This window comes from Hyaena hyaena, unplaced genomic scaffold (genome assembly GCF_003009895.1).
Source record: "Hyaena hyaena isolate Hyena2069 unplaced genomic scaffold, ASM300989v1 scaffold_3, whole genome shotgun sequence".
NCBI lineage: Eukaryota > Metazoa > Chordata > Mammalia > Carnivora > Hyaenidae > Hyaena > Hyaena hyaena.
Window position 1 is genome coordinate 718,663 of NW_024080635.1, and position 18,053 is coordinate 736,715.

At 47.8% G+C, this 18,053-nt stretch overlaps 1 protein-coding gene across 1 annotated transcript in view; it reads left to right on the forward strand.

Moving 5' to 3' along the window:
- Positions 1–18,053, forward strand: part of CSMD2 (CUB and Sushi multiple domains 2) — a 597,675-nt gene that overhangs the window by 369,394 nt on the left and 210,228 nt on the right. Inside the window, exons 14-16 of the mRNA XM_039231736.1 lie at positions 1,368–1,694; positions 5,820–6,014; positions 16,946–17,084. Of these exons, the coding sequence (XP_039087667.1) occupies positions 1,368–1,694; positions 5,820–6,014; positions 16,946–17,084 (661 nt within the window). The remainder of the gene's footprint in view (positions 1–1,367; positions 1,695–5,819; positions 6,015–16,945; positions 17,085–18,053) is intronic.

Sequence of the window (18,053 nt, forward strand, 5' to 3'; positions counted from 1 at the left end):
TATGTAATAGCTATAATCAGAAGTATACATATAATTTTATGATCTACTGTTTTACTTAACATGATGCTTAACGTTCTTCTTTCTACAGGGTCATATTTATCACTTTAATGATTTCGCTCAAACAGCATCACATTAAAGGCTATAATTTACCTCTATTATTAGGCTGGCATATAGGTTGCTCACATTTTTTTCTCGGTAATGCAGTTATGTCACTATAAACATCTTTGTCCATGTGGCCCTTTTTCTTTTGAATTAATTCCTAGAGATTACAGAGTCAGAATATTTGAATAGTTTTGTGGCTGTTGATAAGAATCCATATACTCCCTTCCAAAAGGATTATATCAACTTTACTCTGCAACTGGCAATAAATACACATGAGTTTCCACAAAGCCTTAACAATATTGGGCTGTATATTTTTTTCTTTCTTTCTTTATTTTTTTACTAGTGAAATGGACTGTGTTTTTACATTAATTCTATTTTCTCTCCTATGAATCCTGTGAGCATACTCTTTGCTCATCTTGGAGATCTTCTTATACAATTATGAAAACTCTGATTTAATATTGATATTTACCCTTTGGCATATCTATTGCAATTTTTTTTCATTCTATTATTTTCCTTTTAAATTTTGGTTTAGTGTTCGCTTGTTTGTTTTCCCATTTGTAGCATTTCGCTTGCCTCAGTCTTGTTCCAGGGTCTGCTAGTCACTGGCATGGAAAGGGTTGAAAGTAAAGATTTTTCAGAAGAGTGTGTCCTTAGGATGAAGAAGAAGAGAGGAAGGAAGAGGTCAGGGTATCGAGATGAGGCACCATGAGCCCTGCCCCAGGTTTCTTCCAAAGCTTTGGTCTCTGAGAGACAGTGTTTACCCAGCACCTCCTTAGCATAGTTACATAGCTTTGAGGTTGCCAGAATCCCCAGGGCACACCTATTATTTTCCCATCAAAACTGTTTAAAGAGGAGAAATGGACTTGGCATACCCCGACTCTGGTTACCAGCCAGTGGATCACCACTAGCAAGAAGGAGCTCTGTGACCCTGCTTCAGCTTGAAGGATAGTTTCTCCCCAACACAAGGGAGCTAGAGCTTGCAGACATTCCTTGGGATGAGCATGCTGTAAGGGGCAGAGGGGCCAAGAGTAAACCAAATCCGCCATGTCCACAGTTTGCCAGAGGGGCCTTCCCAGCGCCATGCCTGGCATGGAACCCAGCGTGTCTCCCTCCTAGAGCTCAGAGCCCAGCCAGTCTAGCCCAACCCTTGTGTTCCCATTTCTTTCCATCGCTCTTTAGGCTAAGGAAATGCTCCACGTGCCAGCCCTTGGTAGCCCAGGCAGAGTACAGGGCGCTCACTGACCTCCACCACTCTTCTCTTACAGTTTCCTGCTTCTTCAACTTCACCAGTCCCTCTGGCGTCGTCCTGTCACCCAACTACCCAGAAGACTACGGCAACCACCTCCACTGCGTCTGGCTCATCCTGGCCCGGCCCGAGAGCCGCATCCACCTGGCTTTCAACGACATCGATGTGGAGCCTCAGTTTGACTTCTTGGTCATCAAGGATGGGGCCACAGCTGAAGCCCCGGTCCTGGGCACCTTCTCAGGAAACCAGCTCCCCTCCTCTATCACGAGCAGCGGCCACGTGGCCCGTCTCGAGTTCCAGACTGACCACTCCACGGGGAAGAGGGGTTTCAACATCACCTTCACCAGTGAGTCCCCACTTGGTCCCTCTGAGCATCAGCCTCTGGGCTGGTCCAGGGTGCCCCCGTGGAGGAGGGTTGAGGTGGGTGGGCTAGCTCCGAGAGCTTTGCCTGGCTACAGTGCCCGGGCATGGTGCTCCGGCAAGGTCAGGAAGAGCAGAAAGCTCTGGCTGCTGGCCAGGGTGCTCTTTCCTACCATGTTGCTCTCATTTGAGCACCTATTTCCTATAAGCACCACATGTAATGTATAACAAGGCTAGAACCTCATTTTCCCCTCTCCCCCTCCCTCCTAGAAGGCCCAGTTAGAACCAGGAATGGCCCAGGGAGATTAAGCCTGTGTCAGCCACTCATTGTTGTCCATCCCACTCTAAGGTGCCTCCCCTGTCCTTAAACACTTACTTACTGCTGACTTCAGGGATCCCCAGTGGGGCTCTCGCTTCTCACTTTGCTCGGTTCCCACCACCATAGTCGAATCAGAAACAAATGTCCCGAGCACTGTTTCTGCTTGGATCTGAGGCTTCTTAACCTTGTTTTTGGTGCATGTCCTCATTGCTCCTCTCAGGGCCACAGTCCAAAAGTCATCACCTCCAGTTTTCATCCTGGGCCCCTTCTCTAGAAGCAGCTTGAAGCTAAGGGGTAATTCTTTCCATGTCTGTGCCTCCTGGGGCGATAGTGAGGGTGGGATGGAAATAGCAAGCTGCCCAGGGGTAGCAAGCAGTGCTTAATGGGTCATAATAAGTTCACTGTAGACCCAGTGAACTTAGCTAGTGGCAAATAGTCAAATGGGGCTGAATCTGGGTCTGCCTGAGCAATTACCTTCTTCCAGAGGCTTCTTGTGAAATGCAAGCCCCCCCCTCTCCCCCCCCCTCACACTCTATCCTATGCACGCAAACACTCACATAGTCTGGTACTGTTTTTAAGATAGAGTTGGATAGGGGCAGAGGAAGAGAGAGAGAATCATAAGCAGGCTCCCTGCTCAGCACAGAGCTCAACAAGGGGCTCGATCTTAACCACCGTGAGATCCTGAGCCAAAACCAAGAGTCAGACACTTGGCTGACTGAGCCACCCAGGCACCCCAGGCTGGCACTTTTTGACAGAACTGATCTCCTCCCAGCCCCTACCGCACTCCTTTGGCATAGAGTTGTCTTGCTTCCTTGTCTCGCCTGTCCCTGGGGTCTAGTTGAGCTGAAGATAGCAGGTGCCAAATGGTGGACCATTGAGGACCTCAGATTCCAAGGAACCACCCAAACTAAAGCCCTTTCCTGATGTTCCCTTTAGCACCTTCTTCAGGACAGTAAACTTGCTAGAAACAATCAGTCTTCTCAAGGCACACCTCCTCCAGGGACCTGGAGTTCTTCCTGCCATCCACAGGCGGGGGGAAGCAGAACCCACCATTTCAGCCAGTCTTCCCAGTCTAGCACTGCCGCTGTAGCTTCTAGCTTATCCACCTTCCTCCTTGCTTTACCATGAGATCATGAGCTCCAGAAAGGTAAGGGTATGCATGCATATGTTCCTGTCCCCTCTGCCCAGCACAGGGTCTTGACCTGGTTAGGATTAGTAAATGTTTACTGAATGGAGAGATCCATGAGTGACTAATGCCCTTTATCTCTCCCTGGTGGGAGTAGGAAGAAAGGTAAGAGGTATCCCAGGGAGACTGCGAACTCTGCAGGTTCAGTGCAAGTGCAGACATCAGTGGGGAGCCTGGGACAAAACCGGCTATTGAGTCTCCTAGCAAAACCTAGGAAGTGACTGCTTTCCAGAAAGCAGCACATGCTAAGTCCCCAGTGGCAGGGGGAGAGGCAAAAGGCAGTGGACCTGACCTAAGTGAGGATCGAGCTGTTACCCAGCATTCCTCTCCAGGGCTTCTCTGCCACTAGAAAAATGACATGCATCAAACACATAAATACTCAACAAGTGGGGCAGGCCAAAGAAAAAGTACAAACTACGACCCTAAGATACCCTCCACCCAGAAATGATTCTTGCCAGTGAACATTATTGGAGACATCAGGTATTTTTCTATGCATTTATACAGATAGTTGGATAGGTAAGTAGAAGTAATTGTTTTAAATCTAAGCCTCATTGCTGAATCAGAATCCCTAAGAGGACAAGGCTCCATAATCTACATTTTTACAGGCTTCTGAGGTGAGTCTGCTGTAGCTGGTACAACAATAGTCCATGGACAGGTGTTTGGGGACTCAGACATTAAGCTCCTTGCTCACATGCAGCTCATGATCATCTAGGCTGAACTTGAATCAGCCCAGCATCAGGGAACTCACCTCCCACGCAGCTTCCCCATAGCAAGAGAACCCTGGGTGGCTCCCCTTGTGCTTATTTGTAGCTTGTGTCCCTGTAACAAGAATCAGTGATCGCATTTTCACCACCCCCCCCCCCCCCCCCCCGCGCTCCTCAGAGTAAAGCTAATCCTTGTGTGGGGCATTTTGAACAACAAAGACGGTAGCCGCTGTCTCCTGAGCACCTGCTGTGTGAGTGCCTCTGTGGTCATCACCCCCGGCTGCTCAGTAGAAACTTCAGTAGCTAAGCTCTATCTACCCATTCATTCTCCATGCCAGGAAACTGAGGCTTGAAAAAGTGCACAGGTAGAACTGAGCAGTATTTAAGTCCTTGATTTAGAGCCTTTGCGCCCAGATGTTGGGAGTAGCTTCGTAGCCCTGCATGTGTGCGTCCCCGTGCACGTGCACATGTGAGTGTGCACATGACTGATCGCGGTCTGAAGAGACACTGTGTCCGGACTTCTGGGGCCTGAGCACCACTCTTCTTCCCACACCATCTTTCTAAATGTCAAGGCAACCTCATGGTCACTGTTGCTAATGAAGGAAGGTGGGGAGACTAAGTCTGGGCTGAGCTGGGCTTGGCATTTTGGTGGGAAGAGTGTTGGGGCATCCGCCAAGGCGGCAAGGGGGATCATCACAGTCATCTCCACATCACGTGCTCCCGCGGCTCCGCAGTAGGAAGAATCCCCAGCTTTGCAAGTCTCTTGCCTCCAGCAAGATCCCGCAGCCTCCGGGGCCCTTCTGTTTCTGGATGTGCAAATGTTTCAATCACTAGGGAATTTCAGAGGCTTGCAGATTGAGTTCTTACTTAAGTGGGCACGTGCAGCGCAGCCATGGAGCCTGGAAAGCACCATCCTCACAACAGAAGGGATGCAAGTGGTGTGTGGCTCAGAGATCTGAGCGGGAGAACCAAGCCCCCTCCCCCACCCCCAGGCAGGGGCTGGGAACGAGCTGAGTGGAGACCCAGTGGGGAAGAAGGAAGGGGACTCAGACTCAGGGAGTACTCACCATCTGTCAGGCACGGTCCCAAACATTCTCCACTTTCAAATTCATACCAACTTCCTTGTTATTTCTATCCCAGAATGACCCTGCCAGTGTAGTACAGTCTCCATTTTATAGGTCAGGAAATGGAGGCTCAGCTAGATTACATAAGTTGCGCAGAACCATGTAACTAACAAGAGGCAAAGCTCAATTAAATGGGCAAGTGCTCTCTTTCCTCTGCCCCATCCCACTGCATCATTGGCTGCCCAGACTGAGTGAGAGGCAGCCTGACAACACAGCAGGAAATAGAGGAAATGGCTTCAGACAGGGTTGAGTCCAGGGCACCTATTTTATGTTGCTTAGTGTCTATTTGTGTCACAGGACTTGGAGTTCAGCTCATCTGCAACATAAACGATCCTGTACTGTCTGAAGTTAGGGAAGCATGGAATGGATGTGACAGGAGGAGGCAGCCCTGCTCCTAAGCCATGTGGAGCCTCAGTTTCCTCATTTGTAAACTGGGGTAATCGTGTCTACTTCATGGAATCATGATATGATGTAAATGAGCCACATGAGAAATACTGAACTCCGCTGCCTGATCGATATATGTTTATTAGGATGAAATTGGATTAAGTGCTCAGGAAGGCAGGAGCTCAAGTCTAACAACCACCTACTTTATGCCCAGTGTGGCTTCTTGGTTCTGGGGTATTTGCTTCTAGGGTGTCTGGCTCTCCCTCCAGTGTGGCGAGTTCTTGCAGAAATGGTAGAGGTCTGGGGTTGACTATCGTAATGAAACTTGTTTCCTTTGGGGGTCCCTCTGCACACCAGCTCTACCTAATCACGTCCCTGACCCGCCTCCCCACAGCCTTCCGACACAACGAGTGCCCAGATCCTGGCGTCCCAGTAAACGGCAAACGGTTTGGTGACAGCCTCCAGCTGGGAAGCTCCATCTCCTTCCTGTGTGACGAAGGCTTCCTCGGGACTCAGGGCTCGGAGACCATCACCTGCATCCTGAAGGAGGGCAGCGTGGTCTGGAACAGCGCTGTGCTGCGGTGTGAAGGTGCGTGCCTACCAGGGCTGGGGGCCGTGGCTTATGCCTGCCTTGTCCTTCCTCTTCTCTCAGGACCCAGAGATTATAACCAGAGATTCAACTGGAGAAACGCTGGGTTTAGCGGTTCAGGCATCAAAAACACTTCTCCTTTCAACTGGGAGCTCCCTTGATACCACAGCCTTTAGGAGCCATGCTTCCGGCTCCTGCCCAGGGGAGTTCCATGAGCCTAAAGCACTGGCAGCGCCGTGGAACTTCAGGCCTTTCTGGCTGCCTGCCTCTCTCTTCTCCACATGCTCATTTTCCCCAGTTCCCTGGGACATCCCTCGGCCCTGGCCTTCATGCCCCTGTTAAATGCTGCCTTCGTACCCTTGGGGCCAGTGTTCAGGAGGCTAAGGGCAGACCGGCCCGAAGGAACACAGCTGGAAGCAAGCACGGGTTACCGTGGCATCTGCTTGATCCTGCCTTGCCACGCACAGCGGGTTCTGACTTAGGTGCAGAGACCAGCCATCCATTCCACCAAACTGCAGGCACTTAAAACACAGATTAAGCCTCTTGAGGGCAGGAATCATGTCAGATCTGCATACCAGGCACAGTGCCCGGCACAGAACAGGCCCCCAATAATGATGGATGAAAGGTGAGGGTCCACAGGCCCCTTGGAGGCAGTGACAGCGGCCACAGAGGCCAAGGGATATAGTCCTCTCCTTTCAGGAGCTGGAAAGCTGCTTTCTGTCATTTCACTTGATGGACAGTGTTGGAGACCTAACTGACCTCTTTACGTACCCAGTCCCCAGACCCAAATCTGAGCACCCCGGCCAGCAGGTGGGAAGAACAGGAGAAAAAAAGGGGGGGGGCCTTAAAGAAAACACTGCCCCAGAGGTGACAGGTGAGGGAGGGGAGAGGAGAGGAGAGACCGCTGACAGCTTAGTGTGTGTGGCAGAGGGTCTGGGTTTATGGTGGGCTTTTGAGTCCTTGGGGTCTAGGCTGGAATCCTGGCAAATCACCATTTCCCTCTTAGCCTCTGCTTCTTCCAGCTGAAAACAAAAGGGAAGGGATGGGGCGCCTGAGTGGCTTAGTCGGTTAAGCGACCGACTTTCACTTAGGTCATGATCTCGCGGTTCGTGGGTTCGAGCCCCGCGTTGGGCTCTGTGCTGACTGCCAGCTCAGAGCCTGGAGCCTGTTTCAGAGTCTGTGACTCCCTCTCTCTCTGACCCTCCCTGCTCACGCTGTCTCTCTCTCTCTCTCTCTCTCTCCTAGAAATAAATAAAACATTTAAAAAAAGGGGGGGGAGGAGATAATAATAAGATACATATATAAAGGGCACTTCCTGGCATACAGTAAGTACCCAACACCGTTAGCTGTGCTGTCACTGGTTTGTCAACTCCATGAGGTTGCCCCTCGTTCTCCCTCACTCTCTCCTCTGACTTCTTTGGTTGTCCTTGCCTCGGCCCATCTCATCCCAGACATCTTCCCCACTGTCCCTTCCTCTTCCCTGCTGTCTCTCTCCCTTTTCCTAATTCCTTTTGTTTGCCTTGGGCCACTGCTGGACCACTCTACTAGACACTTGGTCTCAACACCATTTCATTTCTTTATCAGTTCCGTGACCTTTGGTCCTGTCTCCCCACCTAGATTCTCTTCCGGGGCCAAAGCCCAGGCTCCCAGGGTCCCAAGAGCCCATGGCGACTCAGTCCCAGTGGAGCTGGGCCCCCTCAGGAGGCATCAGGACTCCATAGCTGCAGAATCCACTTCCCTGCACTGCCCGCCCTCCTGAATAGGGTGCTTCTAGACCTGAGCTCCGCCAGTGTGGTGGAATACTCAAGACCACGTATGAATGCATGGGAGAATCAGACTCACTGTTCATAGGCAGAGTCCTAATTTTAAAATTAAAACTATCCCTACTGTTCCCTTGGGAAGATGAGGGACGCCAGGGCTGGCAGTCAGCAAGCAGCCAGAAATAGGGGGCAGCCCATTGGAAAGACCCTGAACTTGGCCCAGGCGAGAGGCTGCTCAGTTTCCTCAGGGTGGTGGTTGTTTGCTGCCAAGCTGGTTTTTCGGGACCTAGGGAGCAGCACAGCAGAGGGGCAGCATGAGGGACCCCACCTTAGGTGGCCAATCCCAGACTTAAAACAGTGGAGCAGACGGAGTGGAGGAGCCCCAGGGACCCCGCCCCTCCGTGGCTTCTTTCCCTCAACGTCCCAGCCTCTGGAGAACCCTGCTTTGTAATCAGCATCTTTTGTCTTTTCCATTTTTTCCAGTTTTGTTTTTGATTAAGTATCCCCACCTTGTGGACAATTAAATGCAGAAGCTAATGGTCTTTTAAAAAATCTTTTAATATATGCTAAGAGCCACTTAGCTTTTGAGAGGCTATAATGGGACAAGGGAGAAAATGGCGTCCTCTCCTAAATTTAGAAACAAAGATGATCATCTTGTTGCTCTAAAGTGCAAGTCGGCAAACTTTTTCTTAAAGGGCCAGCTCCAAGGTATCTTCTTGGGCTGTGTGGGCCGTTTGGGCCTCTACTCAACTGTGGCATTGTTCCACGGACACAGCCTTAGATAGTGCTTAAGTGGATGGGACAGATTTGGGCCCCAGGCCTCGGTTTGCTGACCCATTATCTAGAGAACAGAGGACATAGGGGATCCATATGTTTAAAGCCAGAAATGTACTCAAAAAGCCTTCCAGGCAGTGAATGTGCCTGCACATGTGTGCCTGGCTATCTGTCCCCTATACTCACCTCTTCCTCATCTTTTTTCTGAAAGCACCAAGTAACTCTACTCCACAGGGATAAGTGTTTTACAGGTGTCACCTCATCTCAGCCTTGCATCAGGCAGGAAGTAGGTACAATTGTCCCCACTGGAGCACAGAGAGGTTAAGTAGCTCAGCCTGTAAGTAAGTAGTGGAGCCAGAGTTCAAATTCAGACTCTCGGCTCTACTGTTTCTGTATTTTTCTTGACTTATCTCACTATAGAGAATATAATTTCAAACCTGTTTATGAAAGACTTCAAAGTAGCCACAGATAGGATGAAAAGCAAATTTTCTACTCCTATCTCCATAGAAAAATAATACCAAAAGAAACATATTGCCTGTTGCAAAAGGCAGGACACCACATAGAAGCATAAGAAATTGACAGCATAAAACAAAATGACAGCAGTAAGACAAACACGTCAGTTATGATAGTAAAGGTAATTAAACTCCTTATTAAAAGACAAAGAATCTCAAACTGAGTTTAAAAATATATGCTGCTTATAAGAAATACACGGAGTGGGGGGGGAAGGAGATAAATTATCTACAGGGAGGACGGATGCTCCTTTTTACAGTAATACTTGGTGGTTGTAAAAAAATTAAACAATACGTGAGATAAAGTTCAAAGTGAAAATTCTCATTCCCCAGTCCCACTCCCTAGAGGAAAATGGTTTGACAGTTTGGTGTAAACACGTCCACATTTCTTTTTCTCTGTCTGTCTGCCAGATGTGTGACTTTTATAATCAGAAAATTAAAAAGTCCTGTAAAAAAAAGACAGAAGGCCAGTCCAGTCCTCCCCATTCCTACAAGAGGAATCAAAGTGGTACCTGTAGCTCATTAAGGCCTCCGAGGAAGAAGGGGAGTTACTGGGTCTCTAACACGATCTCACTTCATCTTCTGGTCACTCCTGTGAGAACGATGTGGTCACGCTATAAGCACAAGACAGCTGCAAACCAGCAAGGTGTACTGCCTTGCCTGAGATCCCCGGACCAGTGACATCTGAGCATTTACTGCGTGTTAAATACTAGGCCTGGTGCTCTTCGTACATTGTCCTATTGAATCCTCATGACAACCCTAGGAGGGAACTCCTGTTAGTGTCCTCATTTCACAGATGAGAAAGACTGAGGCACAGAGTAGTCAAGTAACTTGCCCAAGATCACACAGCTAAATGAATGGGAGAGTTAGGATTCCAACCTAAGGACTCTTGATTCCAGAACCACCACTTTTCATCACCAAATGAGGTCTGTCTGACCCCAAAGTTCATTCTCCTTTTATTCTGCCACAAAATGGTGGTTAGCAGACCATAAGAAAAGGCCTTCACTACTTCTGGTCATTCATGGTGGACACCTAGTCACCTAAAACCCCTCCGAGGACAGCATCAGGGTGGGGTTCCCACGTGGTTAGCAACCACTTAAAGTTTCTGGAACCAGGACACTGGGGTTTGAATCCTGGCTCTGCCACTTCCTGGTTGTGTGTTTCTGGACCAGTTACCTAACCTCTCTGTACCTGTTTCCTCAACCCTGAAATGAGGCTGATGCCAGTACCCTCCTTACGGGTTGCTGTGAAGGTAAAACATAGAGGAAAAGAAACAGCACGTGTAGATAAGTGTGCAGCACCTTGTGAGGCTCGCTGAGGACTAGTTCTTCATACTGTTGTGTTCTGTCACTGTTTCAGACTGCTCCTTGCCTGCACAACTTTAACATCAAAGGTCAGGAGAGGTGGGCCGTCCCTCAGGGGGACACCAGCCCCTCACCAGAAGCCCCATGTATTAGTCATCTCATGTGATTGTAACAGAACACCACAGACTGGGCAGCTTACACAACAGAAATTTGTTTTCTCTCAGTTCTGGAAGCCAGAAGTCCATGATCAAGGTGCCAGCAGGTTTGGTTCTCCCTGAAGCCTCTTCTTCCTTGGCTTGCAGATGGCCACCCTCTCATTTGGCCTCACTTGGCCTTTTCTCTTGTGTGCACATCCCTGGTGTCCCTTCTTCCTCTAATGAGGACACCAGTCCTCTTGGATCAAGGCCCCACCCTAGTGATCTTATTTAGCCTGAATGACAACCCCTTTAAGGGCCCTAGTTCCAAATACAGTCATATTGGGGCTAAGGCTTCAACCTATAGATTTGGCGGGGGACACAGCTCAGTCATAACACCCAGTCTCTCTGTCTCTCTACATGTCAGCCAGCATTTCATTCCTTCAACAAAACATTTATTCAGTACCTACTGTGTGCCAGGCACTGAGTTAGGCAAAGGGTCCCTCTTTTGTCTTACTCCTGAGCTCTTATCCCTGTTCCAGGCAGGACCCCCCCATCTTTTCTTTCATTGTGTGTCAGTGTGTGTGGAGTGTGAGTGTGAGCATTTCCTAAATTTTTCACCTCACATTTTGAATGGAAAATTGCAAACAGAGTCATATACCCATGTGTCAATCACCCAGCTTCACAGTTCTAAACTCACAGCCTATTTTGTTGCATTCAGACCCCTATGCATGTCCCCCCACCACTGCCCCACTCTGGGATTATTGTGAAACAAATTTCAGGCAAAACAGTACATCCACATAATTTTAGTGTGTGTCTCTAATAGTTAAAAAGAACTTATGGGGCCCCTGGGTGGCTCAGTCGGTTAAGCATCTGACTTCGGCTCAGGTCATGATCTCACAGTTCATGTGTTTGAGCCCCACATGGGGCTCTATGCTGACAGCTCAGAGCCTGAAGCCTGCTTCAGATTCTGTGTCTCCTTCTCTCCCTGACCCTCCCCCACTTGTGCGCGTGCTCTCTCTCTCTCTCTCAAAAATAAATATTAAACATTAAAAAAAAGTTTTTAAAAAACTCTTCATAACAGAACTGCAATACTATTAATGTTAAAAAAAATAAAACAATCAAATTTCCATGACTATTTTACACCTCGTTTTTAAAAAATTTTTAATGTTTATTTTTGAGAGAGAGAGAGAGAGAGAGAGAGAAAGCATGAGCAGAGGAGGTGCAGAGAGAGAAGAAGACACAGAATCCAAAGCAGGCTTCAGGCTCTGAGCTGTCAGCCCAGAGCCCAATGCAGGGCTCGAACCCACAAACTAAGAGATTGTGACCTGAGCCGGTCTGATGCTTAACAAACTAAGCCACCCAGGTGCCCCTCTAACACTTTATTTTCATCTTTTAAATTTTGTTTTATTTATTTATTTATTTATCTTAAATAGTTTATTGTCTAGTTGGCTTACATATAACACCCAGTGCTCATCCCAACAAGTGCCCTCCCCCATGTCCTTTATTTTTAAAGTATTTTTTAAAAATCCGAATCCTCCTTAGGTTCATACATTATAGTCAGTGCATGTGTTTTAGGTCTCTTAATCTATAGACGTCTTTCCCATAACCTTTGTAATTTTTTTTGTTGTTGTTGTTGAAGAAGCCAGGTCATTTATCCTGAGGTATTTTCTGCACTCTGAATTTTGGCAATTATGTCCCTGGGAGGTTCTTTAACATGGTCCTCTCTCTCTTATATTTTCTTTAATTGGCAGTAGGATCTACAAACCTAATCAAATTTAGGTTCCATTTTTTAACCGGAATATTTTACGGGCAGGGCTCTGTGCCACCATCAGAGGCACAAATGTCTGGTTGTCTCTCGTTTGAGGATGTTAGGAGCCATCAGTGGCCCTTGCCTGGGGACTGCAGAATGCCTACATGCTATCATTTCATCTTTTATAAGCTGGAATACTTAAAGCAAACTCACCCTCATCAACTATTTGGTTACCCTGAGGTACAGTTCATAAAGGAAAGGCAGGAGAAAAATTTAATTATTTTCCTTTATTTAGCAGTTTTTATATCAATGAGTTGATTCCCTGCCATCTTCTAAAGTTGAACGTTTTTAAATATCATTACAGTCCAGTGGATTTAAACATTTTAATATATTTAAATCCACTGCAGCTGTTATTCTAACCGATGCTCAAATTGTCCCATTGGCCAGTGGGAACCTTTTGAAAGTGGCCCAACATTATCTTGAACATTTTCTGCCCCTGACCTAGAATCAGCCATTTCTCCAAGGAGCCCTGGTCCCTTTTTAGTAGAAAATGATACTTAGAATCTGGGCACCAGGCATAATTATTACTATTGAGTAGGCCCTTGTCTCTAAGGCTTTTCAATGAACAGAGCTAAAGAATCATTTCTGAAACATAAAATGCATAATGGGTTCATTTCATTTCAGATGTAAGAACATTTTCTTTTTCACTTTCTTGATGTCATATCTGGACCTGCTTTCATTCCTGCTGAAAATTCCAGCTTCCTACAACACCAGCATCATTTCTCATTCCCTGATACATACCCAAGAGTCTCTGAATTGAACTAACACCACTGCCAATAGCAGTGTGATCACTGAAGATGGTTTAAGTTGTTTTACTTGCGATTCTTCTCGTTCCGGGATCCTACTAGGGATGGACTCTGCTCTAAAATCTCCTTCGCTAGTTTCTTCATGTGTGATGGTGCTACCAAGTGACACAGTACTGTATCCATTTAGTTTACTCTGTTTTTGAGTTTTGAGAAACCGCTTATCAAATTTAAGTCTTTCTTGGGGTGCCTGGGTGGCTCAGTCGGTTGGGCGTCTGACTTCGACTCAGGTCATGATCTCACGGTTCGTGGGTTCGAGCCCCGAGTCGGGCTCTGTGCTGACAGCTAGCTCAGAGCCTGGAGACTGTTTCAGATTCTGTGTCTCCCTCTCTCTTCGACCCTCCCCTGCTCATGCTCTCTCTCTCTCTCTCTCTCTCTCTCTCTCTCTCAGAAATAGATAAAACGTTAAAAAATTTTTTAACTCTTTCTTTTTAGTGGTGAAAAAAGTTACACAATTCCAAAGTTAAACCCCTAAAAGACAGTATATTCTGAGAAAGTCTAGCTTTTACCCCTTTCCTCTCTACCCCATTTCCTCCTCCTTTCCATAGATAATCATGAGTTTTTGGCTTACTCTTTCATCGATTGTTAATATGAGTGAATGTGTGTGTGCATATCCCACCCCTCTCTTAGCTAACCTTGCTTTTTATTCACTTGCTAGTATATTCTGGGGACCTCACCCTGACATTATATAGAATATTCCTCATTCTTGCTCACAGCTGCATTGTCCATCCTGTTGATTACCCCAGTTCATTCAGTCTGCTCCCCGTTGCTGAACATTTGGGCCCTTTCCATTCTTTGCTATTACAAAGGGCCGCCTTGTATAGCCCTTGTATGTATAAACATCATAGTTTTGCAAGTGCATCTTTGGGATAGAGTTCTAGAAGAATTGCTGGATCAGAGAGTGAACACATGGGAATTTTGCTAGATATTCCCAGATTTCACTGCCCAGCGGTTGTGCTAGTTTGCATTTCCGCCAGCAAGTACTAGAGTACCCAGTTTCCTCCAGCCTCACATGTCATTGAATTTGGGTTTTGCCTATCTGATGGATGAGAGACCATTTCTCATTGTAGTTTTAGCATCTGTTTTGTTAGAGTGAGACTGAGCGTCTTTTCAAATGTTAAAGAGACATTGCATTTAGGAACCCTCCCCCTCCTCTTCCCTGCCTGGCACCTGTCACCCTGACATGTGAAAATGAACCAGAGGGTGTGAAGGACTAAATGCGTAAAGAGGTCATCTGAGCAGCACATGAGCAGCAGAAGAGGTGAAATAGTCAAGGTACCGAAACAACACAGCAGAGAAGAGCAGAGCGGTGACTAGCAAAGGCAGGATTTGGGTTTCCCTGTCTGGAGATTTCACATAGGGTTTTGTTGAGATCTGTGCACTGAATGGAGCGTAGACCAGACAGAAAATGAATGTGTGATCTACAGCTTTCTGGAAAGTTAAGTGAAGATATCGCAACCCACAACCCAAGAGCCAGGGCCTGTGCTGAATTGAAGCGGAGAGTCCCAGCTCCTGCTGAGGCTCAGTCCCTGTGTGCGGACCCCAGGGATGGAACAGTAGGCCTGCCCCTCCACCTCCAAGGTCTCGTGTGTCCATCAGAGAAAGAGGGGAACACATTAGCAGGTTCAGGGAGATGCAGGGATGGATCTGGAAAAACTAGGATTGCCCAAGAAGTGACAGTACTCATGTGCAATTTACTCTCTCTATATTTGGTATAAATGCTATATTACGACTTAAGTTTCTCCAAGCCTCAACTTAACTAAAAACAAGGTGATAATCCCCACCTGTAAAATGAGGATAACAGCAATATCTGTCTTTTAGTGTTGCAGTTGTCACAAGGATAATCCATGGTAAGCCCTGACACACAGTGAACTCTCAATCCCTGTGAGCTCATTCCCGCCAGCTGTGGCTGCGTACCATTGTGTGCTGCAGGGGAATTTAGAGATAGAGGTCTTGAAGTGAAACCCCAGCTCTGACTTTATTCGTTCTTGATCTTGTCTCTTAGCCTACTTAGCCTTAGTTTTCTCCCCTGTAAAATGGGCGTATCACTGCATAAATGTCATGTGCCTTTAAATGAGATAATACACACATTGTAGCATCGTAAGTCATTGGCGTGGGTTTCTACTTCTACTAGTACTATTATTATTGTTATTATCTTATAGTAATTAAACTTCCTAATGTAACATTCTATTAAGAAGGCTTGACAATTGTTTTTAGATATTTCCAAGAAGTTTATGAATTGAGAGAGAAATGTATATATTTGACTATGTTTTATGAGACTGATTACCTAGAGAAACATATACAATATTGCAGAGATACAAGTGCTGGATAGCTCTCTATTTCCTTCCTGCTCCCGTTCAGGGTATTTTTGGCATCTGATAGCTACGTAGCAAGGGATTCAAAAGGAAGCAGAGGTTCTTTAAAGCCAGGAGACTGCTTGGTTTAGGGTCTCTGGATTCATGCTGTCTCCCTAGGTCTGAATCCAGGCTCTAGCACTTGCTAACACAGGACTGGTTGCCTAACATCCATAAGCCTTTCTTAGCTGTGAAATGGGGAGGGTAATAGTGCCGCCCTCACAGGTTTGTGTTTTATAAAGAGTGAGCATGCCTGTCCGTGTGAGCCCATGAGTGGCAGCGGCAGTGATGGTGGCTGCAGCGTGGGTGGTCGTGGTAGTCTTGGGGAGGGATGTGTGTTATGCTGGGGGGGCTCGGTTAGACTGCATTGACATACAGCCTCCAAATCTCAGTGCCTTAAAAACAGGCGTTTGTATGTCACACGGACTACCCACGCTGCATGTGTGACATTGGTCATCAGTGGCTCTGCTCCTCCAAGTCACTTAAATCTCAGCCTGGCGGGACTTCCATCTTGACACTTGCTTTCACAGTCACTGAGGCAGGAAACTGCACACCGTGCTCCGGCTCCTAAAGTTTCCCCATGGGTATGACGCATGCTGCTTCTGTCCTCACTCTATTGGGCAGAGCGGTCGTATGGCCCAGCATAGCCTGAAAAGGATGGGGCGGGGGCGGGGGGGATAAAATCCAACCACGTGCGCGAAGGAGGAGGACCAGAGTAGACTTAAGGAGCATCACAGGGCCGAGGGTCTGGATGCAGGAAGAGACGGTGGTGAGGCAGATAGGGACGGGAGGCTGAGGCTGGGCAGAAAGAGACCAAGGGACTGTGCTAACAGGCATAGCAGGATCAGAGGCATATCTGGGCCACGCAGTGTCTTGTGGAGCTACCTGCCACAAACCACATTCATTCGCCCTTGCATCCATTCATTTATTTATTAAGGCAGTAATCACTGCTGTGTCCCCAACTCTAAGCTACATGCTGGGAATCCCCAAGACCATTAATAAGGCACCTGCCCTCACGGAGCTTAGGGTGGGACAGGCTGTGCTGGTGCTCTGAGCCGTGCGTCGGGGTCTGCCAGATGCTGAGCATCGGGATTCAGTGCCAGAGCACCTGGTGCCAGGCGTGAGGAGATGGCCTGGTCTTTGCCTTTGCCACAAGCCTGATGATTGAGCGAGGAACAAAGTGGAAAACCAATGTGACCCACATATTAGCTGTGCTTCAGCCCCTCCAGAATGGCAAAGGACTTTGTTTAGAGGATTATTTTTATTTCTCCCCCTCCGGCCTTTAATAAAAGTCCAAATGATGTAAGTGGGCCCTATCTATAAAGATCCCAATAGACAGAACTCACAGTTTATATAGTTTATGTAATTCCCCATAAAAACAAAAGCAATACTTGTTGGCAGATACATTTTATAGAGAGTTTTTATCTGTTTGTTCATTTGTCCCCTCAAGAAAGCTCCTTCTCTCCCTTCTGTCCCCCAGCTCCCTGCGGTGGTCATCTGACTTCGCCCAGTGGCACCATCCTGTCTCCAGGCTGGCCTGGCTTCTACAAGGATGCCCTGAGCTGTGCCTGGGTGATCGAAGCCCAGCCAGGCTACCCCATCAAAATCACCTTCGACAGGTGCCTGGACCCACAACCTGGAGGCAGCGGCAAGGGGGTTTTCTAAGGAGTGGTGTGTGGGAGGGCACCTGGGGTTGAGGGACAAGAACTAGCACCGATGCTGAAATATCAGCAATGACCTGGAGCAGATTCCCCGGGGGTGGGGACACACCACACTGGCTTTGCCCTTGGCCTTGTGCACACCTCAGTAGTGGTGTTTGTGCTCTTTAGGACCAGAGGGGTGAGCAGAATGCAGGGGTATCACTTGGGATGTCAGAGCCTCTCTGTCCCCCGCACCCGTAAGGAGGGAGAGTGGGCAGACAGACCCCACCAGACGATAAAGTAGGCATTGGCATCTGAGGAGCAGAACTCTGAAATTTGCAGTATGAAAAGGCAGCCTTCCTGACCTCTGACCCAAATCCTACCCAGGTGCCCCCACTTCCCTCTCCCACCCCAGGGACTCCCCTTGGGTGGGGAAAGTAGCCACCCAGGTATGAAGGCAAACTTCTCCTGTACAGAGCATCCCTGGCCTAGAACACCAGTGCTCAGACTTTTCCATGAGAGCCCGATAGTAAATATTTTAGGTTTTGTAGGCCGCTTGTGGTTATCTGTTGCATATTTTTTGCTTTTTAAAAACATACCCCTGTATAAGTGTTAAAAACCATTCTTAGCACTTAGGCGGTACAAAAACAGGCTAGAGGACAGATTTGGCCCTGGGCCATGGTTTACTGAATTCTGGCCTAGAACCTTCTGACCCCCATGAGGCTAGTCATTGTGCCTCTAGGTCTTGAGATAAGTCATGGCCCAGGCCACAGGGAAGACTAAGACAGTTGCCCAGCCACGGGAGGAGGGGGAGAGAAGACCCTTTCTTGTCACTAGTGAATGTGTGCAAATTGTATTTAAATGTCCCAGCCAGCCAAAATCTGGTTGTCCTGAAGCCCTGGGTGAAACAGGGCCTTTTGTCATTTGCAAACTGACAAACCTCAGGTT